At 42.8% G+C, this 25,248-nt stretch overlaps 1 protein-coding gene across 1 annotated transcript in view; it reads right to left on the bottom strand.

Annotated features, from left to right (window-relative positions):
* LOC145412368 (uncharacterized) overlaps nt 1–25,248 on the bottom strand; it is a 417,977-nt gene that overhangs the window by 199,040 nt on the left and 193,689 nt on the right. The window contains exon 9 of the mRNA XM_080282257.1: nt 24,905–25,080. Coding sequence (XP_080138383.1) covers nt 24,905–25,080 — 176 coding nt within the window. The remainder of the gene's footprint in view (nt 1–24,904; nt 25,081–25,248) is intronic.

Genomic DNA, 25,248 nt, shown 5'->3' with positions numbered 1-25,248 from the left:
TAGCCTATACATGAATTATTGTTGGTAATATGAAATAAGAATCTTTATACTGTGTATAGATAGATAGATAGATAGATAGATAGATATATATAGATAGATATAGATATATATACAGTAGAGAGAGAGAAAGAGAGAGAGAGAGAGAGAGCATTGCTAACAATATGATCCATTACACTGTTTTGTAAAGTATACCAAATAAAAGAGTGTGTGCACACTAAATGAAATATTAAAACATTTAATGTAAAATAAGGTTCCGGCATCATTGCAGTCAATTTAGCTTTTTTTTTTTTTTCGATTTAATATTATCCTGCACAAGAAATCTGGTCACCCTGCTCCACATTGGCAAACCACTTTAGAGCGTTTCTTTTTACTCGTATTTTTCCCACATCAGGCTCAACGCCACATTTATTACCAGTCCACTCTACCCTCCCACACACTTCTTTGTGACGGCAGATTTATGGCAGCCACTGACGCCCAGGAGGGGAAAGAGAGAGAGACGGGTGGGGAGGAGGGACGCGACCACCCTGACGACGCTTTTTGCCCACCCCAATATTTACTGGCTTCAGCAATAAGTATACGGCCGTTCATTATCACCTTCAGTCTGTGGACGTGTTATAGCTCTTTCAAACTACCTTGGTCCAGATTTTCGTCAATGTGAAGCTTATTTCACGTAGCCCAGTGGCAGAAAATGACAATACTATGGCTATACATCCTCTCCATAACACTTCATGACCAGCATCATATTATAGAGCTAATTTTTTGCTACAGCTCAGTATTCAAGATGGAGAAAGAGAGCATTTTTAGGCAGTGTAAAAAAAATGTATAGTTTAGTTTATTATTCCCATCTCCAGATGGGTTTGCTTAATGTGGGAAAAGCCTCTGGTTGTGAACAGATCAGTGAAGGGTATAATTATATATCCACAAGTCTGAAAAATTTTCCTAATCATATAAAACCGTCTGCAGACACCAAGACGAAGCTATCGTAATTTAGGAGTAAATGCAGTCCTTTATGATGGACGAGCCACAGTACAATAATAACGATTAGACGCAACAGCAACTACGCAACAGCAACTACTTTCTAATGGCATGGTGGCATAGAAGCTACATCACACCGACAATCACCGCAATGGCTACTCCGCAAGAACCAAGACTGATGTGAATGTCGCGGCCTCCACCATTTAAAGTGTCGGGGATTCCACTTGTTAGTCAGGTCCCTCCATACTTTTTTTTTTTCTTTAATCGCTGTACTTCACCTTTAGGAATTCTAATCAGATCTCATCAGAAATATATACCGTACAATACACAAGGCCGGATCCAGTACTTGGGAAAGGGGAGGGAGGGGCGTGATATCCAAGCAGAATTACCACGAGCACTGTGAAAAGATGGATGGACTAAAGTAGTAAGCAGTAATTTCCTTTTTTCGGCAAAATGGAGGCATAAGAATGTTCAGCATGTACAAGTATACTTGATGTAATGTCAAGGCTATTTTTACGCCATATTTTTCTATTTTAAACACGATTTGTGCCAATGATACGAAAATTATGTCATTTTTTTTTTCTTTTGATTCCCAGTAGCCCAAAACTCAGACGTGGCCAATTAACTCCAGCCTGTGCAATCGTCCAAGCAAGCGATTACTCGCTTTCTCGAAGCTTCGAATAAAATTCCCTGGACTTGGCAACCTTCCACTGGATACAGAGACCTAGACGGCAATGTTTTCTTTGTGTGTGTGTGTGTGTGTGTGTGTGTGTGTGTGTGTGTGTGTGTCCCATACTTCCCTGCTCTCCAAACTGATTTTATCGAGTTGAATAAACAAAATAAGCTAATCTTGCGACTGTAGAAGTAAGGTTTGTTTTTACTGTTTTAGATTACCGTAATAATAATTAAACAGTAAGCGACATCTGGCAAGCTCTCAAAGGATAGTGTTACCAGATCTACCATGGTTTCTTGCTTTTCGCGTAAGCCGAGTGTGTTAATCGCCTTTCTGTTCGAGTTTCTTCCCTAGCTAGGCAGTGTCAGCTCCTGGGTGTACCAAAACTTGCATCAGCGAGTGGCCAAATGCAGGCTGATGCCGTGTATAGCCTGCTATTGGGGTCTCTCTCCAAATACCATCGGAATGTGTTTTGATACCATTGCTGCCACTGGTCGTCTGACTGGAGCCTGTGTACATCTGGAAAAGAAGATAGAAAGGGATCTTCTCAATCTGGCATGCAGACCCCATATTTTGGAAACTGTCATAGCGGAAATCTTCAGGGCTTGCTACGGACCTTCATCAGGACCTGATATTCAAGATGTTCCAGGAGAAGTACAACTGTATCGATCAATTAGAAGAGGGAGACATGGCTGACGCAGAGGGAGAAACAATCTTCAGGTTCACCCAAGAGCAACCAACGAACGGGTCCTTCCGAAATGATTACCGAGAATTCTTGGGGCTTTCCACCTTGTATCTTGGTGGTCACCTCAATGGACATACTTTCAAGCACCCTGGTATAATGCATCATGCCTCATGCCTACTGCATGAACAAAGAACTCTACATACTGACGATGAGACTTTTCCGCGACCAGCTGGCCAACCTGACAGCATGAGAAAAGAACTGTATCAAGGAAGTAGGTGAATTCGCCATGAAAATCAATTTGAAGTCATGCATTCAAGCACCATTGACATCCAATGCTCCAACCAACGACCTTCAGCTCCTCAAGGCACTGCGGTTATACAGGAACGTGAAGATCGCCAAAGCTACAGCCATGAAATTTGTGAGGCATCTGTGGTGTCTGTCACAGGAACTGGTGGCACTGTTTGATCCTGCTGTTCCCATGGACGAAAAACATGCAGTTGTGAAGTCGATACGAGAAAGGGAAAGGGATTTAGATTATTTGAATCAGACCTGTGCAGACTCCATTGGTGATGATACAAGTCTGGAATTCTTCGTCACAAAGAAGTCATGCAAACTGTTCGAACGGCTCAGCTTGAAGAGCAGTTTCTTGGATGAAACGTGGAAACACCATCAGGAGTTTCAGGAAACAGTAAAAAAAAAAAAATCAAGAACCTGATGGTAGTTAATTAGAGTGCAGAACACATTTCAATATACGACTAACTCACTATGAAGATCAACTGTAATTCTTGCTTTGAATTTTGCTGCTGACCGTAGGAAACGATTTTCTGAACCAAAGAAGTAAAGAAGTGTTTTTTGGTAACTGAGCGACAATGAGCGAGTTAGCGCTCATGATACCGCCGCCTTCGAGCGGATGTTACCTATTTGGGGGGACCCGGATGCTTCCAAGATGAACTTTTGGGGCCATGAGCGACCTCTAAATATGAACAGATTTCTATGAAATTTTCTACTGCCGATTTCATATGCTCCCACCCTTTCAGTTTCTTCCTTTTGAAAAAAAAAAAAAAAATCAGCTGCAGAAAATTTCATAGAAATCTGTTCATATTTAGAGGTCGCTCATGGCCCCAAAAGTTCATCTTGGAAGCATCCGGGTCCCCCCAAATAGGTAACATCCGCTCGAAGGCGGCGGTATCATGAGCGCTAACTCGCTCATTGTCGCTCAGTTACCAAAAAACACTTCTTTACTTCTTTGGTTCAGAAAATCGTTTCCTACGGTCAGCAGCAATTCAAAGCAAGAGTTACAGTTGATCTTCATCGTTCATTTCTCGCCTCATTGGACTGCAGGCTGAAATTACTCTTCTGTCGTCCACCAGCCTCCTACTGGGGGAATAGGGAATAAAATGAGCGACGTTTGTATAAACAGGCAGTGGAGTCACCCTGCTATATCGGTACCACCAATATGAAGGTCCCTCTCTCACAATGATGTTAATGAAGACCATCCACTCCTCCCCCACTTTTTGATATTTCCATCCTAAGATGAATATAATTCTCAAGTGGCAGCAAGGATAAAATATACATGATATATGCTCCCACTTAAGGCTTTAATTCTATTCTTCTAGACAGTGTAAGGCTAAGCTGACTGCGCGTTCAGGAGGTGAATCAGGCAACAGATTCACTGTCGTTCTCGTGTTCATGGCGCCTCTCTTACTAACCCCACCGCTCCCTCTCGGCGTTACATTAGCTTGCACAACTTGTGTCGGCTGCCATCTTTGTAGCGCAGTCTCCATTTCTCTAAGGGACCTCCAAACCACCCATGTAGGATCGTGACTTGAAAATAGAAGCACATAATATCGATTATGTGACCCCCAATCAAAGGCAATGCACTACTGACGTATCTGTGACGTGGAGGGTATTTCTTCATGTGCAGTAGCCTACATACTATGGTGAACCAACGTACGTACTTAGCAATGCATCTGTTTACATCTATCTATTGTTACGGAACAGAGAAAGATAATATACACATTAAGTGAGAATACTAAGAGTCACTACTGTCCCGTAAAGTTCCAGGTTCAAAACAAAAGAGTTAGGTAAAATTACAAGTTAAAGTTTAATGCTTAAACTAACAACAAAACATTCAGGACTCATAAGGATTATGTAATGGCAAATAAACAGGTTAAATATATGGTTAACTGCAATAGCCTCTGTTAACACGAAATTAGCAAGAGTAAATTTATCTAAGTCAGCCCTGATAAAATGAGATACCAGATAATACTCAGTGAATGCAAGATAAATGATTACAGATACAAACTATTATCAAAAATGACTGACAAAGAACCCTACATGAATTACAAAAACTTCACTAGGCCTACAAATTAAACTTATGCTATACAGTACAAGGAAAAATGCAACAACAGTTATACTCAAATTACACACAGCTGCTAGATGGTTGGAGATTTCTTGAGCACTCACAATAATAATATCTGTACAGGGGAGGACAGAGATGTGAACAAAATGAGGAGCAGATCTAAGTGGCAATGATGCAGAGACTGAGCTCATTATATAGGGGCCAGCAGAGCCTGATACAACTTGTAAGCAGGACGCGCAAATGAAGCCATGGGGACAAAGAGCTGATAATCCCGCTCTAAGCAACAGAGAGAACGACTTACTCTACTATAACGGTAGAAGGGGGGAATTGAGGCAGAACACGCTCGTGATCAAACATGCAGCATACTGAGCGTTAAAATTACACAAAGGATGATGAAATCATAGGCTATGTAACACCTCCCCACAAAGAAAAAGAAATTTACAAAGGAAATTTCTTATTACTCTAAAACAATCTGTCTAAAGTCTAGATAAGCAATCTGCAATAACATTTTCTTTCCCCTTGACATGTTGTATGTCTAATGAATACTCCTGAAGAAGTAGACTCCATCTTGTCAATCTCTGATTTTTATCTTTAAACTTACTAAGGAATTTCAGTGGGTTATGATCGGTATAAATGACTATGGGGTCAAAACCAGAACACAAATAAAATGAAAAATGCTGTAAACCCAAAATCAAGGCCAAAAGCTCTTTCTCAATAGTGGAGTAGTTCTTTTGAGGTGGAGTGAACTTCTTACTGTAGTAAGATACAGGGTGTTCAATACCCTGATCATCCTCTTGCAGCAAAACAGCCCCAGCTCCTGTATCACTTGCATCAACAGCCATCTTAAAAGGCTTAGCAAAATTTGGAGTAGCGAGCACTGGCTGACTTAATAGAATAGCTTTAAGTTTGTTGAAAGAGGATTCACAGTTATCGGTCCAGACAAATTTAACTCCCTTTTTCAGTAGGTCTGTAAGTGGTGATACAAGAATAGAAAAGTTAAGAACAAATCTCCTGTAATAACCTACCATTCCCAAAAATCTTTGTAGCTCTTTCCTACTTTTAGGTCTGGGAAGATCACTTATAACCTGAACCTTAGCTCCTGGTGGTGCAACATGTCCATCACCAATTACATACCCAAGGTACTGAACTTCAGCTTGACCAAACTCACACTTTGATAAATTAGCTACAAGATTAGCATGAACTAAACGGTCAAGAAAATTACTGACATGGCATAGGTGATCTTTCCAGTTGTCACTGAAGATTAATACATCATCAATATAAACAACACACCCTGCCAAACCCTCTGTTACAACATTCATGAGCTTCTGAAATGTGGCTGGTGCATTCTTCATACCATACGGCATTACAGAACATGCAAAAACCTTTCCTAGTGTTACAAAACATGAAATCTCCCTAGCACGTTCAGTCATAGGTACTTGCCAGTATCCCTTTAACAAATCAAACTTACTTATGTACCTAGCCTTTCCGATCTTGTCTATGCAATCTTCCACACGAGGGAGAGGGTAAGTGTCTGTTTTAGTTATCTGATTAACACGTCTGTAGTCGATGCAAAGCCGCTGTGACCCACCTGGCTTAGGGACCAGAGTAACAGGAGAACTCCACTCGCTCTGACAGGGCTCAATCATCTTGTGGTCCAACAAGTAGCCAAGCTCCTTCTGGATGAGAGGAACTTTCACTGGGTTCACACGGTAAGGAGGCAATTTAATTGGCTTTGCGTCTCCAACATCGACATCATGCATCAACACAGTGGTTCTTCCTGGAGTGGCACGGAACACTTGCGGGTACTCCTGCAGTAATGCCGAAAACTCCTGCCTTTCCTTGGGAGGTAGATGAGAAAGCTTAGTCTGGAGATCATTCATGATATCAGGATTCTTCCCCAAACTATCACTCAGGCTCATACTGCATGGGAGAGCTTCACTTGCAGACTCGGGTGGAACAGCTACAGTGCAGACTGGATTATTTTCGTCCCGCCTGTGATATAACTTTAGCATGTTGATGTGACATAGTTGCTTGCTCTTTCTACGATCTGGTGTGGCGATGACATAGCTGACATCACTGAGTTTCTTCTCCACGAAATAAGGGCCACTAAACTTGGCTTGAAGAGGTTGCCCATGAACTGGTAGCAGAATCAAAACCTGATCTCCTGGCTGAAAGTGGCGTAACCTGGACTTCTTATCATACCAAGTCTTCATCTTCTCCTGAGCAGCTCCTAAATTCTCTCTCGCCAGCTGTAAAGCAGTGGACAGCCGTTCTTTGAAATTCATCACATACTCCAGCAGGTTGACGTCATCTTCCTCCGACAGCCAGCATTCCTTGAGTAGCTTAAGGGGTCCTCTTACTTCATGGCCAAACAGTAGTTCAAAAGGTGAGAAGCCCAGTGATTCATTTGGAGATTCTCTTGCAGCAAACACAACGAATGGAAGACCTTTATCCCAGTCTTTCTGATGTTCCAAACAGTATTTCTTGAGCATCGATTTGAGTGTTTGATGATATCTCTCCAACGCTCCTTGGGTCTGGGGATGGTAAGCTGAAGACGTGATCTGGGAGATGCCAAACTCTTTCAGAGACTGCTTGAAAACATTTGACATGAAATTACTTCCTCGGTCTGACTGTACCTCCTTGGGCAGACCAAACTTTGTGAAGAACCCTAGCATTTCCTTAACCACGTTCTTTGCTGAGATGTTTCTATGTGGAATGGCTTCAGGATAACGAGTAGCCATATCAATCATGGTCAACACATAAGAAAATCCTGAAGAAGTCTTAGGAAGAGGGCCCACAATATCCACCAACACACGGGTGAAAGGCGCCTCAAAAGGAGGAATGGGAACTAGAGGTGCAACCTTTTCGGTCTGATTACACTTCCCCACAACTTGACAGGTGTGACAAGACTTACAATACCAGGAAACATCCCTGAAGATACCTGGCCAGTAGAAGTGTTTCAAAATGCGTGCCACAGTCTTCCTCACTCCAAGGTGTCCTGCCAAACTGGAATCATGAGCCACTCTAATGATATCCTGCCTACAAACACGAGGGATGACAACTTGATGTACAACCTCCCATTCACAGTCGGCTGATGCTGTTGGGGGTCTCCACTTCCTCATAAGTACTCCTGACTTTACATAACAAGTAGAAGCACCGGCTGACTCTTCTTCACTGCAAGCAGAGTTAGCTAGACCTTTCAACTCAGGGTCAGCAACCTGCAACTCAACCAACTCTTGACGAGACAAATTATCAACACTACGGGGTACTGCCTCATCTGGTGAGTGGTCCAAATTAGCAAGAAAAGTGTCAGCTAGGATAACATCATCATCATCATTATCCTCTAAATCACCAGTAACTTTAGACTTAGCCCTAGTGACAGCACATGCAGGGAACACATCAGGGACATCACAATCCTGGGACGCAGCCACTGGCTCACTAGACAACTGAGGAGCTGGACACACTTGACTTCCACCAATATCATTTCCAAGTAAGTAAGTTACACCTGACATTGGGAGTGTCTCAACCAACCCAACCATAACAGAACCATTAACAAAACCAGACTCTAAATTCACTCTGCACAGAGGAACAGAGAAGTAATTATTCCCTACACCTTGTAAGATTACAGTTTCATCAGAGGAATTAACATTAGAGCCTAGAACACTGGTCAGCATAAGGGATTGGCAAGCACCTGTATCACGATATATTTTAACTGATTTCCTGTCATTACTGTCCAGAGGACTGACAAAACCATCAGACAGGAAATTAGCACATGAACTCTTGAGAGTGTCACCCACGTTACTGCTCAAAAGAGGAGCTCCATCATGAGAATTTAAGTTACCCCTCAAAGCAGGTTCAGTTAACTCAGTTAAAGAATTCTGGGAACTCTCAAGAGTGGACACTAGACCAATTGACTGAATATTTAAAGACTCCTTTTTGTTCACATCACGCTGTCTCCTGAAACATCTCTCCGTAGTATGACCAAGTTTACTACAATAAGTACATTTACTTTTTCTGAAATCTAGAGGTGAAGCTGGTATTTACTTCCTGGAGAAACATCATCCTTATTCTCTTTCCTGTTACCTGTACTCTGAGTAGAGGCAACGTACTTACTCTCAGCTTTCCCTTTTTCTCTAGAATATCTCTTGTGAGTGAGAACATACTCATCAGCTAAAACTGCAGCATCAGACAAATTATCTATTCTTTTCTCATCAAGATATAGGCTTACATCTTTACTAATACACCTTTTGAAATCCTCCAGCAAAATCATCTGCTTAAATTTGTCAAAATCAGAATCCACATTCTTAGAATTTAACCACTGCTCTAACAGATCTTCTTTGATTTTTGCATACTCAACATGGGATTGCTTATCTTGCTTGTAAGTTGTCCTAAATTTTACTCTATAAGCTTCAGGAACAAGCTCATAGGCCTTAAGAATCAAGCTCTTAACTACATCATAATAATCAGACTGATCCTGAGGCAAAGATGCATAAGTTACTTGAGCTTTACCGGTGAGAACAGTTTGAAGGAGTACTGGCCAATACTCCTTAGGCCAATTAAAACCTGTAGCTACCCTTTCAAACAACTGAAAATACTTTGTTAAATCAGATTCATTAAAAGGAGGGACAAGTTTAACATTTTTAGCCACATCAAAATCATCAGAGCAAGATGATCCAGTTCCACCTTGTTTCATGCGATACTCATGGTCTGCCTGAATCCTGGCAAGCTCAATTTGTGCCTGAGCCCGTACCTCTGCCTCTTGAATACGAGCATTTGCCTCCTTAACATGAGCCTCCTTAGCACGTGCTTGAAATTCAGCTTCCTTCACACGAGCCTCCTGCAGGGCTAGCTGGAACTTAGCTAATTCAATCTGCGTTTGCTCATTTGGAGGAGTTACATTAAACAAGCTTTTATTAATCATGCCAACAATTTGATCTTTAGAATGATGAGAGTGAACTGCAATTCCCAATTGTTGAGCAACAAGCTTAAGTTCATTCTTTGTTCTGTTTTCTATATCACACACTGTTTGCACATTTGACAAAAAATCCCTGGCTTCATCAAGTGTAGAAATAGTAGCCATCATGAATATATCACAGTCACAAAATATCAGACAATATCCTTATGATAATATCCTGAATATCCTGATATGAGGTCGCCAAATTTATGTTACGGAACAGAGAAAGATAATATACACATTAAGTGAGAATACTAAGAGTCACTACTGTCCCGTAAAGTTCCAGGTTCAAAACAAAAGAGTTAGGTAAAATTACAAGTTAAAGTTTAATGCTTAAACTAACAACAAAACATTCAGGACTCATAAGGATTATGTAATGGCAAATAAACAGGTTAAATATATGGTTAACTGCAATAGCCTCTGTTAACACGAAATTAGCAAGAGTAAATTTATCTAAGTCAGCCCTGATAAAATGAGATACCAGATAATACTCAGTGAATGCAAGATAAATTATTACAGATACAAACTATTATCAAAAATGACTGACAAAGAACCCTACATGAATTACAATAACTTCACTAGGCCTACAAATTAAACTTATGCTATACAGTACAAGGAAAAATGCAACAACAGTTATACTCAAATTACACACAGCTGCTAGATGGTTGGAGATTTCTTGAGCACTCACAATAATAATATCTGTACAGGGGAGGACAGAGATGTGAACAAAATGAGGAGCAGATCTAAGTGGCAATGATGCAGAGACTGAGCTCATTATATAGGGGCCAGCAGAGCCTGATACAACTTGTAAGCAGGACGCGCAAATGAAGCCATGGGGACAAAGAGCTGATAATCCCGCTCTAAGCAACAGAGAGAACGACTTACTCTACTATAACGGTAGAAGGGGGGAACTGAGGCAGAACACGCTCGTGATCAAACATGCAGCATACTGAGCGTTAAAATTACACAAAGGATGATGAAATCATAGGCTATGTAACACTATCTATATACCTAGGCTGCTTCCCCCAAGGAAAGGGAGGTAGCCGAGACAGGACGACACACTCCCCATTTACTCATCTATTCAGACACATTCATTCGCATCTTAGCCCCAAGAGGAGAAATGACAGATCCTCACCGCACCACACCGCACAAGGGTCAACTGCGGAATGCAATCAGTGACATCCGCAGCAGGGCCCGACAGCAGAGCTGGTTTATCCCTGCCACATCATAACAGACCCATCCTCTTACCCGCACCTGACCTGACTAGCTGATCAGACCAAATGCGGGAGAATATCCCCTCAGAGCTGCGTCATCACTTATTCATTCACAATTTCTCTCCATTCATTTCTGTCATGCACAGCCACTCTTCCTTGCTCAACAGACATCCCTCTCGCATCCAGTGCTCTCTTCACACTGTCCATCCATCCTATTCGTGGTCTTCCTCTCAGCCTTACACCTCTTACATCAGATCTAGTTATCTTTTTCACCAATCGCTCATTATCCATTCTCTCCATATGCCCAAACCATCGCAACACCCTCTGTTCAACTCTACCAGCCATCTCCCGAACAACTCCAGTTCTACTTCGCACTTCATCATTTCGCACTCGATCCATACACGTCACTCCACACATACTCCTCAGACACCTCATCTCCATTATATTCAAACTTTTCCTCTCTGCTACACCCATATTCCATGTTTCAGCCCCATATAATGCAGTCGGTACCACAACACCCTCATACAACCTTCTCTTTACATCCATTCTAAGCAAACGACATCTAAACACTTTTTTCATTCCTCCCAGCACCTTTCCTACTTCATTTATTCTAAACTTCACTTCTGCATCTATTCTTCCATCCACAGCAACATGTGACCCTAGATATTTAAAACACTCTACCTCCTCAGGCAACTCGCCATTCAAAGCTATATTCATCCCCCTACCATCTACCAACCTCGTACACTTCATCACTTTACTCTTATTCTCATTTACTTTCAATTTCATCCTTTCACACACCCTTCCAAACTCCTCTACCAACTATCTCAATCTCTCCTCTGAATCAGCCACCAGTGCAGTATCATCTGCAAACAGCAGCTGCTTCAGATTCCACTCTCCACCATCAACATTCACCAGACTCAGACCTCCACCTAAAACTCTTGCGTTCACCTCCCTTACAACACCATCCATGTAAATATTAAACAACCAAGGCAACATCACACATCCCTATCGCAGTCCCACTCGCACAGGAAACCAGTCACTCACAGCATTTCCCACTCTTACACACGCTCTACTATTTACATAAAAACTTTCCACCCCTTTTAGTAACCTACCATCAAGTCCGTACAATCTTAAAACAGTCCACAAAGCCTCCCTATCAATTCTATCATACGCTTTCTCTAAATCCATGAATGCCCAAAACACATCCTTGCCTTTCGCTAAATACTTTTCACACATTTGTCTCACAACAAACACCTGATCCACGCATCCCCTCCCTCTCCTAAAGCCACACTGCTCTTCACCAATCACTCCCTCTGTACCCTCTCTAACTCTCTTAATTAACACTCTACCATAAACCTTACCTACAACACTCAACAGACTTATACCCCTAAAGCTAGTACATTCATACTTATCACCCTTGCCTTTATACAACGGGACCACACAAGCACTTGCCCAGTCAATTGGCACCATACCTTTCACAAAGCACACATTCAACAATCTAACTAACCAGTCAACAATGGTCACTCCACCACTCTTCAGGCATTCAACAGCACACCCATCCATACCTGCAGCTTTCCCTGTTTTCATCTCCTTTACTGCCTTCTCCACTTCCTCCTTCGTGATCAAAGAATCATTCAACTCTCCCAACACATTTATTCCTTGCACCCTTCCATCTGCCACAATCTCAGCCACCCTTTCCTCCTCTACATTTAACGATCTTTCAAAATACTCTGCCCATCTCTTCCTTACTGCATCCATCTCAATTAACATCCTTCCATCCTTTGCTTTTACTCGTTCTTCCTTCCCAGACTCTCCCTTTCGCACCCTTTTCACCCCCTTCCAAAACATTTTCTTATTCTGTTGAAAATTCTCTGTAAGCCGCCTACCCCACCTCTCATCTGCTGCCACTTTAGCATCATGCACAGCCCTTCTCGCCTATTCCTCTTTTCCTTATACCTTTCATATGACATCTCATCCTTCTTCTGCAGCCACACTTCATATGCACGTCTCTTCTCAGCCACAGCCATACTTACTTCCTCGCACCACCATTCACTTCCTTTTCTTACACCACCACCCACACATCTCACACCACACACCTCTTCTGCATGCCCCACCACAGCACTCTTAAACAACTGCCATTCCTCCTCCAAACTGCCATTTTCCTGATCTTTCAGTGCGTTCCACTCATCTTTCAATTTCTCCTGATACTCTATCTTTCTCTCTCTTTTATCCAACTCACTCACTTTCAAAACCTCCCTGCCACACCTAACCCTCCTAGCTCTCACCCATCTCTTACCTACTCTTGACTTTCCCTCCACCAGGTAGTGGTCAGACATACCTCCACCCTCCCCTCTCAGAACTCTCACATCCAACAATTTTCCTATTACATTCCTAGACACAACCACATAGTCCATCAAAGCTCTATCAGCAACCCTTCCACCCTCCTGTCTGACCCATGTATACTTATAAATATCTTTCTTCTCAAACAGAGTATTTCCAATCACCATCTCTCGCTCAACACACATCGCTATCATTCGTTCCCCATTTTCATTTCTTCCAGGCACACCATGCATACCAACTACACCTTCAGCTGCTACATTTCCCACTCTAGCATTCAGATCTCCCATCATTACCACATTCACATTCGCTCCAAAACTCTGCAGACACTCATCAACATCATTGCAGAAAGACTCCCTCTCTTCTTCATACATACTCCCTCTCTTGTTTACATACAAACGTATATACATGCCTAGGTATGCACCCATGCACTGTACACTCATGAACACTAATTTCTGCTCGGTGGTGCCCCCTTCCTACCCCTGTATACCCAGGAAAGAGAGGGGGGGTGGAGGGTGGGGGGGGTCGAAATGGGCTCCACCCGCCTCTACCGCAGCTCCGAACCCTTCCCCATACCCCAACCCAGCAACCCCCCACCCATCATTCGTAAATGGCAGCTACATCTCAAGCTGACCTCATACTTAAAACTCTTTTCACACTGCTATTACACAAACATAAAACACTAGGATATGTGAAAAGTATCTAACATAACTATCAAACTATCAATACGCTACAGAAAGAAATTAATGCATTGTAATACTGAGACTAAAACATTATCGTAAACAACAGCCACCTCAGGCCTCATGCACTGGGCTCGCTTGCTGTTTATTTTGTTCACACACACACACACACACACACACACACACACACACACACACACACACGGGCTGTTACCCAGCGGCCATTAGAAAATCTGGGGCCAGGATTCACTAATGGCCGCCGAGAGACAGCGTCGGACGATGTCTCAGGGAAGCCAACGACCAGCCTCAAGGGCTGTTCACCAACGCTGTGTTTACCTCCCTTTCATCTGCGGTGAGCAGGGAATTTGGTGGGACAATTTGCCCGACCAGTCGGCTGCCACAGATTTATCACATTACTGAATATAAACAGACACCCAAACTCCCTCCTCCCCCTTTTTCCTCCCTTCCCTCTCCTCCCCCTCCACCTCCCCACAACACAAGTACTACTCTACATAAATACATATGTATAATGCACTGACGCACATGATCACGAAAGTACCTAAGGACAAGTATATACAAAAACGGACTTAATTGTTCATGTACATATGTACTTAAGTATTCATGTACGGTAGATATGTACGTAGGTACTTTTAGGCCTACGCCAATATACGGAAATATAGTAAGTAAATTCGTATATAGGTGCATAACGGCGTACTTACTGGAGTGCGTACGCATTTATGCACTCGAGAATGCCGGTAATCTTGTGTACTACTACCTTGCCTACATACGGACTTCATTACGTACGTAAATACGTAAGATGTACTTATGGAAATACGTAACCTAAGCATTTACGTGAATACGTACATAAACACTATTTACATAAGAATGTTCATCATCTTAGTATTTAGTATCATATTATGTATAAATAAGTATTTATGTAAGTGTACGTAAGTATGGAAGTAAGTTATGTAAGAGCTGTACGTAAGTACGTCCGTAAAAAAGTACAGTACGAACTTGCATATATCATGTAATTATCTGCATGAGTACGTTGCTAAATACATACATGCCTACGCACAAAGGTTTGTACATAGGTACATACATAGGTACGTACACGTACATATGTGCGTACATAAGTACGTACGTACATGCGCACGTAAGCAGGAATAGGTGCGTATTTAAGCACGTATATATGTGCATGCGTAAGTACGTACACAGATGCATATAAAAGTACCTACATGTACATGCATAGGGGGGTGCGTACATATTTTAATACGCAGCCTACTGTCGCGATCCAGAGACAGTATCCAGGCATTGTCGAGTCCGGGGCCAGGAAAGCATCTACAGTCTGGTGTCGGACACAGCTCCAAACACCCTTCCATCCGCCCCCCCTCCTCCTTCTTCACCCTTCCCCACAATCCCACCTACCACCACCTCCCTTGGTCAAGAGGTAGCTCGCTCCTTTGTTTCGCGGTAGGAAGCATCTCAAGATGCTCAGGACGTGCTTTAAAATCATATTATGTAAATACATGTGAAAACATTCTGATTGCACCTTAACCTAATGAAGAACGTGATGCCAAAAGGCACTAGCGTTATATTATCTTCAAATGTAAATTATTGTAATATTTTCCTTAACATTAAAGTTCGCTTTGATTTCTGTCTGGCAGAGAATAATGTAGTTGGATACAAGCCATCTTCAGAGAGATAGACGAGCAGATAGAAAAACTGACGGAAAGACAGGCATACTACTTAGGAAGATTCATCAGTGTTATTATATTCTTAATATCACCAAACACATTTAGTAACCCAAGGTGAATATAAACCATTCCAGCAAGGAAAAATAAACACACACACACAGGCCATTTGAAGTTCAGGGCTATTTTATTCATGCTAAAGGCAAACGATTATGTCCATCTCCGGAAAGAAAACGCCTCCTACGTTAGATACAGACAGACGGACAGACAGACTCTGGATTATTGATTCACGCTGAATTATTTTATTTTTGGTTCCATCATATGATTTATTCGAATTAAATGATAACAGACCCTTCTTTTAGAGGAAGACGTGACAGGCAACAGGACAGACAGACAGACAGAAGGAAAGAGTCGTTCTCTCAGTTATCACTTCATACTGATTGCTATTTCACTCCTGCTCGAGGCAGGTTATTTTATTCAGCTTAAGTGAGAATAAACTCTTTCCACTGAGAAAAACGTGAACATCAGACAGACATGTAGAATAAACAGAACGGAAGCGAGGCAGATCGTTTCTGAATTATCATTTCACATTAACAAATTATCAGTTCTTTTAATGGTACTGCATTATCCTTAATGTCAGATGACTTTACTGTATTTACCCTAGATGCAAATACGACTCTCCTGGAAAGGAGGACGTAAAAACATATACAGAGATACAGATTAACAGATAGAGACGAGAATTAATTTATTCATCAAGTAAACTGTCATGTCAATCTTGCTACTGGCTGACGGTTTTATTTAGCTTTGGGCAGAACGACTCTCACCCGCAAGACAGATCGTTTTACTTGCTAAATTACTCTAATTACACCCACACTCTAAGAGATAGAGAGGGTGTTACGATTTAAGTGTGTGTGTGTGTGTGTGTGTGTGTGTGTGTGTGTGTGTGTGTGTGTGTACTCGTCTATCTGTGCTCACCTATTTGTTTTAACAGAACTGAGTCAAGTTCGTTACACCCACACCCTAAGAGACACAGCGGGTGTTGTGATTTAAGCAGTGTGTGTGTGTGTGTGTGTGTGTGTGTGTGTGTGTGTGTGTGTGTGTGTGTGTGTGTGTGTGTGTGTGTGTGTGTGTGTGTGTGTGTGTGTGCGTGCGTGCGTACGTGCGTGCGTGCGTGCGTGTGCGTACGTGCGCGCGCTTCAAACCGCGAGGCAAATGAGTGAGCAACCTCTCGATCAAGGGAGTTGGTGGTACTTGGGGACAGAGAAGGAGGGGAGGGTGTTTGGAGCTGTGTCCGAACACCAGACCATTCTTGTTCTCCTGGCCCCGGCACCGACAAGGCCTGGATACTTTCTTTGGATCGCGACTTGTATTTGGCTCTGTAACTATTCTTATACTGATAAGGCAGAACTTCAGATTTTTTCCTCCTATTCCACCTTAGACGATTCCAGTGCTGTTCTTCCATCACTTCCTCCCTTTGACTTCCTCATGGCTGACATTAAAATTTCTTTAGTTGACTGTACTTTCTGCCATCACTGGCCTCAATACTAACAAGGCATATGGTCCTGATTGGGTTACTCTTGTTGTCCTCAAGAACTGTGCTTCTGTGCTTACACTCTGCCTGTGTAAACTCTCTCGCTTTTTGTCAACATGTATCTTTCCTTCTTGCTGGAAGATTGCTCTCATTTATCCTGTCCCAAAGAAGGGTGAACATGCCCATCCCTATAACTATTGCCCAACTGCTTTAACATCCTGTGTTTCGAAAGTTCTCGAGTCTACCCATAACAAAAACATTAAAGCATCTTTCCTATCACAGCCTTCTTTCTGATCGTCTGTATGTGTCCCGCCAGGGACGCCCCACTGGCGATTTTCTCACCCATTTTTCAGACATCAGGTCATCCTCTTTTTGGGACTTTGGCTAATGTTTTGCCGGTGCACTTGACATCTCAAAGGCGTTTAATTGTGTCTGGCATAAATCTTTAATTTCCAAACTGCTCTCTTACGGTTTATATCCTTCTATCTGTGCCTTCATCTCTAGCTTACTTTCTGACCTTTCTACAGCTGCTGTTTTAAACGGCCACCGTTCTTCTCCTAGAGCTGTCAATAATTGTGTTCCTCAGGGCTGTATCCTATTACCAGTTCTCTTCCTTTTATTCACCTTCTAAGCTGTACATCTAACCCTACCCACTCGTATGCTGATGACCACCCTTCACCTTTCCATTCGCTTCCCGCAGCATCCTTCTCAGCAGTTACTTCAATAAAAGGGTTGAGGCTATGGCACACCTAATGTCTGACTTGACTTAAAAACAATCTTGTTGATTTTAAAGCATCAAAAAATTAGCTCTTACATCTATCAATCCGACACAATCTTCCCAGGTACCTTCTAATTTTTAACAATATCCAACTCAATCCTATATCATCTTTAAACATAACTAGGGTTTCATTCTCTCGGGATTTATCATGGAAAGATCATATTACGTCCGTGCCTTCTTTACCGCTGCACAATTGTTGACTTTATATACTGGTTTTATTCACCCCTGTGTAGAGTACAACTCTCCCCACATACTCCTCACATACAGGTTTTCTCAACAAGGTGGAGTCAAAGGCTTTTCGTCTCATTATCTCTTCTCTTACTAGCTCACTTCAGCTTCTGTCTCTTCGCTGCACTGTTGCATCTCTACCTCTCTTCTATGGCTACTTCAGTGTTCACAGCTCCTCTGAACCGTCTGCGTGCATCCCTCCACCACTACAGCGGTCGTGTAGCACCTTTCTAGCAAAAAACTCAACCTTTTTCTGTCCAACTCTCTAATGCAAGAGTTAAGTGTTACTACCAGTCCTTCATGTATGCAACGAGTCAACTCTGGAACTGTCTCCCTCTGTCTCTATTTCTTACTGCCTACCTCTTTCAAATGCAGTGCGTCTAGGCATCTCGAAATGAACGAATCTGAATTTGGATCTCTGTTATTTTGTTTTAGTTTTTTTCTTGGGGAATACAATTTGTTGGTTCCTGGCCTTTGGTTCCTTCTTCCTTGCATAAAAAGGAAAACGTTCGTACATAAATGGATCTGTAAATGCGTGCATAGGGGCATACGTAAGTGCATACATACGTACGTACTTAAGTACTTACATAGGTGCGTATGCAAGTATGTACCCACGTGCTTAAGGAGGTACAGACGTCGGAATAAGTTTGTTTCCTTTTCCGTGTTTGTAACACTGCTCGATGGATAGGTATCCCCTCCTCCTCGCTTCCTCATAGTCCCACACTCCCACCCAACCCCCCTACTTTTCTCTCCGACCCCATAACCCCACCCGGTACCCTCCATACTCTCGCTCACAGCCAGCTAAGGGTTTCTGTACTTCAAGCACATCTCTGCTTACGTGTAGTCCAAACAACTAATAAAGAAATAGTACAGAATATATCTAAACCAAGTTAGCAAAAGGTTTACTACACACACACACACACACACACACACACACACACACACACACACACACACACACACACACACACACACACACACACACACACGCACACACACACAGGGACAGAGAGAGAGAGAGAGAGAGAGAGAGAGAGAGAGAGAGAGAGAGAGAGAGAGAGAGAGAGAGAGAGAGAGAGAGAGAGAGAGAGAGAGAGAGAGAGAGAGAGAGAGAGAGAATTAGTTTGTTACTGAATGTTGCGGTAGTAGACACCTCTTTTACACACACACACACACACACACACACACACACACACACACACACAGAAAGAGAGAGAGAGAGAGAGAGAGAGAGAGAGGAGTTACAAGGAAAAGTTAGGAACTAAATGACTATGCAGCCCATACCGTGGAGATACTCTTGTTTGCCTGGGAATGCATATCTAGTTCACATTTATTCTAGTGTAAGAGCCTGCCGATGAATCCCTTAAACTTCTCTACTGTAGTGTTAACAACGTCCATGTTGAGTCAGGTCCATGAGGAGCTGATCTTGCACGTGAAAATGTTTTCACGTAATTCTGCTGGTAAATTTTTTTCATTTACAGCTTCCAACCATGGTTGTGTGCCGAGTCCGTGTTAAGAGTAAGCATCTTTCTGTGTAATGATTTTTTTTTTTTTTTTTACGTGTACGACTCTGGGCAAAGGCTTCAGGGCCTATTTCTCTGGGGCAATGACCTATCTCAAAGCCCAGTAGTCCTCCTGCACCTCCACATGTCACCACCTCGGCGCTAACACCCACCATCCATATTGGATACATGCTAGGGCTGCCTCATACAGGATTGGTGTATTGGTATTAGGGGGGGTATTTTTACGACATGTCGGCGGGTCATCTGGTAGATCAGGAAAGTCTACTTTTTAGGAAATTCAAATCCTTAAACTGTTCCCTGCCCCAGCTGGGACTCGATCCTGGGTCCATTTGGACTGCAGGTCGCCTCTCTGACCCCGAAGTCTACGAGTTAGTACTAAAAAAGTCCCACAGCCCTCAGGCGAACCTGATACCTTAGTCTCCTGAACTTTTTTAAAGTCGATGTATGTCGACCAAAATTCCACAGCAACTTAGGAAGTGGCCGTATTAAGGAGATATAGACTGTGAGAACAATCTCTTTATTCCTAGAGAGAGAGAGGGGGGGGGGAAGAAAGAGCGAGAGAGACTTGGAATGGTAAGAACAATCAGGAGAAATATTGATTGAAAAAAGTGAGTGAGAGAAACTGAAGCAGAGAAGAGGAAAACACTCAGGTGAAAAAATGGAACAATGTTATAGAAGTGACGCAGGGACGGAAGCACACACACATACACACACACACACACACACACACACACACACACACACACACACAGTTTCTGAATATTTGTCGACCTGTCTGTGCCTGTCGTGTACTGCCCCTCCCCCTCTCTCTCTCAGGATCCTTTGTCTCATCCCCAGTTTCCTTTTCCCTCCTTCCCCTCTTTATAGCAATCTGCTCAGTCTCTACCTTCCTCCCTCTCTTTCCATTCCTTCGTCTCTTCCCCTCTGTCACTCCCTCCTTACCTCTCTTCTTTCTCCCTCCCTGTGTCATAACTTTGTCTTAATTTTCACATCTGTTACATATGTTACCTTTTTTTCTTCATTACTCTCTCCGTATTTCTTTACTTGTACTAAATCTATTTCCTTCACTGCTTTCTTTCCCCAGTAATAACTGCATGCTCCTTTTTCTCTCTCCTTCCTCCGTTTCTCCCTGTCACCCGAAATCTCTTCTTCCATTCCGCTCATCCCACTGTCTTTCCCTCTCTTCCTCCCTCCCTGCCCCTTCCCTTGTCTTCCCTTCTTAATATCCCCCTCCTTTTTCTTGCCCTAAAAATTAACCTGTTTTCTTCCCACCCTTAATCTCTATTTTCCCTCCTCAAATTTCTCTAATTTCTCTGTTTCTCTCCCTCCCTTTTTACTTGTATGTCATTCGTTCTACTCAGCCTCAATGCTTTCGTCTTACCCTGCTTAGTTCTTTCCCTGCGTCCTTGCCAGAATAACACACTTTTTTCCAACTCCCTGTTACATTGCCTTCTTTTCTAATTTTCCTCATTATCGTTCTCAGTATTCCGTTCCGTAGCTCTCTTTCCCACTTTCTTCTTTTGTTATCCCTGTTTCTGTGTTTGCTCCATTCTCCTTTTCTCTCAGCTGTCTCCCCTTTTGTCTCTACTTCCTTGTCTCCCGGCCTTTCGATTCACAACTCCCTTTCCTCTTTCCCTTTCACACTGCTTGTATCACATTTCACCTCTCACTGTCTCTTCTCACTCTCTGTCTCTTTTCTTAGCTCTCGTTGTTCTCTCCTTGCCTCTCCTCTTTTTATTTTCTCCGTAACTGCCCTCTCATTCCTCATTTTTCGACTCGCTCTCCCTCTCCGCCTGTCGCTCCCTGTCTTTTTTCTCTCTCTCTCTCTCTCTCTCTCTCTCTCTCTGTATGTGTGTGTGTGTGTGTGTGTGTGTGTGTGTGTGTGTGTGTAGTAAACCTTTTCCTAACTTGGTTTATGATATATTCTGTACTATCCCTTTATTAGTTGTTCGGACTACACGTAATCAGAGAGGTGCTTGAAGTACAGAAACCCTTAGCTGGCTGTGAGCGAGAGTATGGAGGGTACCGGGTGGGGTTATGGGGTCGGAGAGAAAAGTGGGGGGGTTGGGTGGGAGTGTGGGACTATGAGGAAGCGAGGAGGAGGGGATACCTCTCCATCGAGCAGTGTTACAAACACCTTAGTCCACTGAAAAGGAAACGAACTTATTCCGACGTCTGTACCTTCATACGTAAGCACGTACATACGTTCGTATGTAGGTGGGTCCGTAAGTACGTACGTAGGTTCGTAGGTAAGTACCTACATGGGCGCATACATTAGTAAATACATGGGTACACTCATAGGTGCATACGTACAGTAAGTACGTGCATAGGTGCATACGTAAGTACGTGCATAAGCCGGTACGTAAGTACGTGCATGTGTGTGCGTCAGTACGTACACGTGCGTAAGCAAATACGTATAATACTCGTATGTGCGTACATAAGTACGGTACATTGGTGCGTACATAAGTACGCTCATGGGTGCATGCTTAGGCACATAGATGTAGTACGTTCGTACATAAACAGATACGTACATAAGTACGTAAGTAGGTGCGTACGTACTGTACATGAGGAAATACTCTCCAAGTTGCAAAATAACTCGCCATTGTTTTTTGGCCGGGGGTCATGTAATCGATTTGATGTGCCTGTATTTCCGAGTCACGATCCCTTAGCGAAAGGGAGACTCTACACCACAAAGGTGGCTGCCGACACAGTGTGTGTGTTCCAGAGTAACGCTGAAAAGGTGCGGCGCGGCCTGTACGGGAGGCGCCGAGTACATGTGACCGTTGTGGGTCCGGTCCAGAATATCAGCGTTGTCTTTGCAGCGTCCCTCTGCCTCCTGTCGTCCGTGTTTCTTTCTCTCTTTTACCGAGACATTTCTTTTTCAACCCATCGAACGTCTGGTCACGTTGCCAATTGTTTTCTCCAGCGCTCTTTTTACGCTCAGAGCCTTTTCTCCTCTGTCTCTTTATTTACTGTGGAGTTTTATTCTCTTCCTGCTTGTTCTCTGTTCCTTTTGTTTTTCCTCGGAGTCGTGTTTGTGTTGGGTCTTTCTTTTTGTACTGCATTACTTCCTTTGTGTTACGTATATTTATATATGCAGTTATCTTTAATTTTCTCCTAGCATTTTACGAACTAAGCTTCCTTAACAATTTAGAATTCTCTCTCTCTCTCTCTCTCTCTCTCATACTACTAAAGCACTTGTAGTTCTATTAGACAGATCAATGAGGTAAATTATTTCGGGTTTGTGATTCATTAACGCGAATGAAGTTTGTGGAAATTTTGCGTGTTAAGGTGTGACATCATTTGAAATTCTTTTAACTCATATTTTTTCTACAGTAATTTTATGACGTTGCATATCTCAGTACAGCATTTCCTTAGTTTTGAAGGAATGTCCGTTGGCTATTTCGCAAGGTTCGAAAGTTTGGTGAGTCCAGGAACAATAAAGGCGGCAAAACAAGTAGATTTTGCACTTTATTTTTCCTGTACTAAAACTTGTGCGAGTGTCTCATCCCTGGCACTAAAGGTGGCTGCCTTAAAGATACTGAAGGCCCCCCCCCCCCACAGAGAGAGAGAGAGAGAGAGAGAGAGAGAGAGAGAATTGGGTTTCCCCTTTGTATATCTCGATCCATGAATGCGCTTGTCCCTCCTCCTGAATTATGTTTTCCCGCCCCAGCCCAGACCCAGCCTCATATTACCACAATGTCGGATCCTTTCCTCTTATACCAACACCAATCCCTTTTCCTATCATCTTTTTATGTTTCATTTTCCTCTGACTTTTTCATCGTTGTCATTAACTCTATGATCATTATAACTTTTCTTACTCTGCTTGCCACTCCAGGCGGCTGTACACTGACTGATGTGCCTAGTGGTTTCTCCCAACCCAGGAGGCCATATCCATCGCTGGAGGGTAACCTCATAACCGGATAACGGGGTGATGTAGAGCGCATTATGGTGTACCCTGTTAACTGGGTACAGAGACGCAAGTGGGAGGTCCATTCAGGAACCAAACCTCCACACTCTTCCCTCCCGCCCCTCGCTGTGGTGAGGCACTGTCCACTACAAGGGGACATCGGTTCACTGCACGCGACGACCTTGCAGTGACGGTTGCTTGCTTGTGGCTGATTGGTTTGCTTGCCCAGACAGACTGGAATTACACAACAACTACAACTACTGTAATTACTGGTTTTATCACAGGTGTCATAATAACCGTTTTCATGATTATTCATCACAGTCATTACCATCATCATCGTCTCTTCCTACCTTTTCTGTTTTTAAAGACTATTTGTTTGTTTGATCCCACGTCAACAAAATTGCAAAGGACGTTTCTCCATCTGCGATCTACATATGTTTCTCTCACTCCACCTCCGACTTGCCACTCTGTTCAGCTGTTATATGTTCTGCAAATAACGTATCCAACTGCTACTATTGGTTGGGTTCATTATTAAACTCATTTCATGTTGACGTGTGTTATCTTATTTCGTTGACTGTTGGGGTATCTCTCAGTTGAACTAAATCATCTAGGATTAATATACTCCTGTTAACCAAAGTGGTGGGTTAAACAGGAAGTTCTGTAATCCTTTCTCATGACACCCAAAAATTCCTCCCCATTCATATCTGAGCACTTCTGTGTTTAATTTGTTAGGGTCCAGCTTTTTTTTAAATCAAGACAGGAAAGGCTGGAAATCAAATTGTAACACAAGATAGTTTTAAAGAAAGCAGCGGATGATTCCTCGTAAAATGCCTATTTAATTCATGAATACCATTTTTATTTTTTAACTGATTTAGTATTATGAAAATGAACATCTCTGAGTTTGCTATCGTTATATCTGTAGATCTACTTTTCCACACTTTATTTCATTTCCAGGATGGTGTTAAGCACTGGTAGTACTTATAACCTGTGTGCTTTTTGAGGATTAATGTTTGTGTCTAAAACATCTCTATTCATCTTGACAATCAGTTTTGTACTTAATCACTTGATTTGCTGAAAGTGAATGCAATCAGGAACTACGTTATGATTTTTTTCCTTAAAAAAAAAAAAAATGCATTCGTCATCTATGCAGATATCAGGGCACGCTGCTCAGAACTTATGTACTCAGCCTTCTCCTTGTACTACAAGAGTTTGACGACCCTATAACCGATCCCTCATGCGAATGAAATACTGTAACTACATATTTTTCTTTCTCGTAGACTCAGTTGTGTCTGTCCAGATGAGACTTTGAGGTTGTATAATTATCTTCGCCTGTCCAAACACATTTCCCCACCCAAGCACCCACCTATGCGGAAGTCGACCCTGCAGGTGTAGTTGGCTTGGTCGGTGGTAAGCACAGGCTTGATGTGCAGCGCCGGGACCTGGCCGGGACGGAAGGTGGCGCGACCCTCAAGGAGCTGGCTCTTTATGGTGTGTCGGTCCTCAGGCGATTGCACCAGTCTGCCAGGCCGGTTGTCATAACTGTAAGGGGAATATCACAATGGAATTGAGACAGCTTGAACAACTCTGCCAGGCTGATTGTCGTAACTGTAAAAGAAATATAGAGTAACTATGATAGGAGCCTGCACCAGTCTGTCAGGCCAATCGTAGATGCTAAAATGGCAACGATAGGAGTCTGTAGGAGTCATA

This window comes from Coenobita brevimanus, chromosome 93, assembly GCF_032717465.1.
Source record: "Coenobita brevimanus isolate Jiangsu-jjx chromosome 93, ASM3271746v2, whole genome shotgun sequence".
NCBI classification, from domain to species: Eukaryota; Metazoa; Arthropoda; class Malacostraca; order Decapoda; family Coenobitidae; genus Coenobita; species Coenobita brevimanus.
The sequence above is the reverse complement of the archived record's forward strand: the minus strand, read 5'-3'. Positions and strand labels throughout refer to the sequence as shown.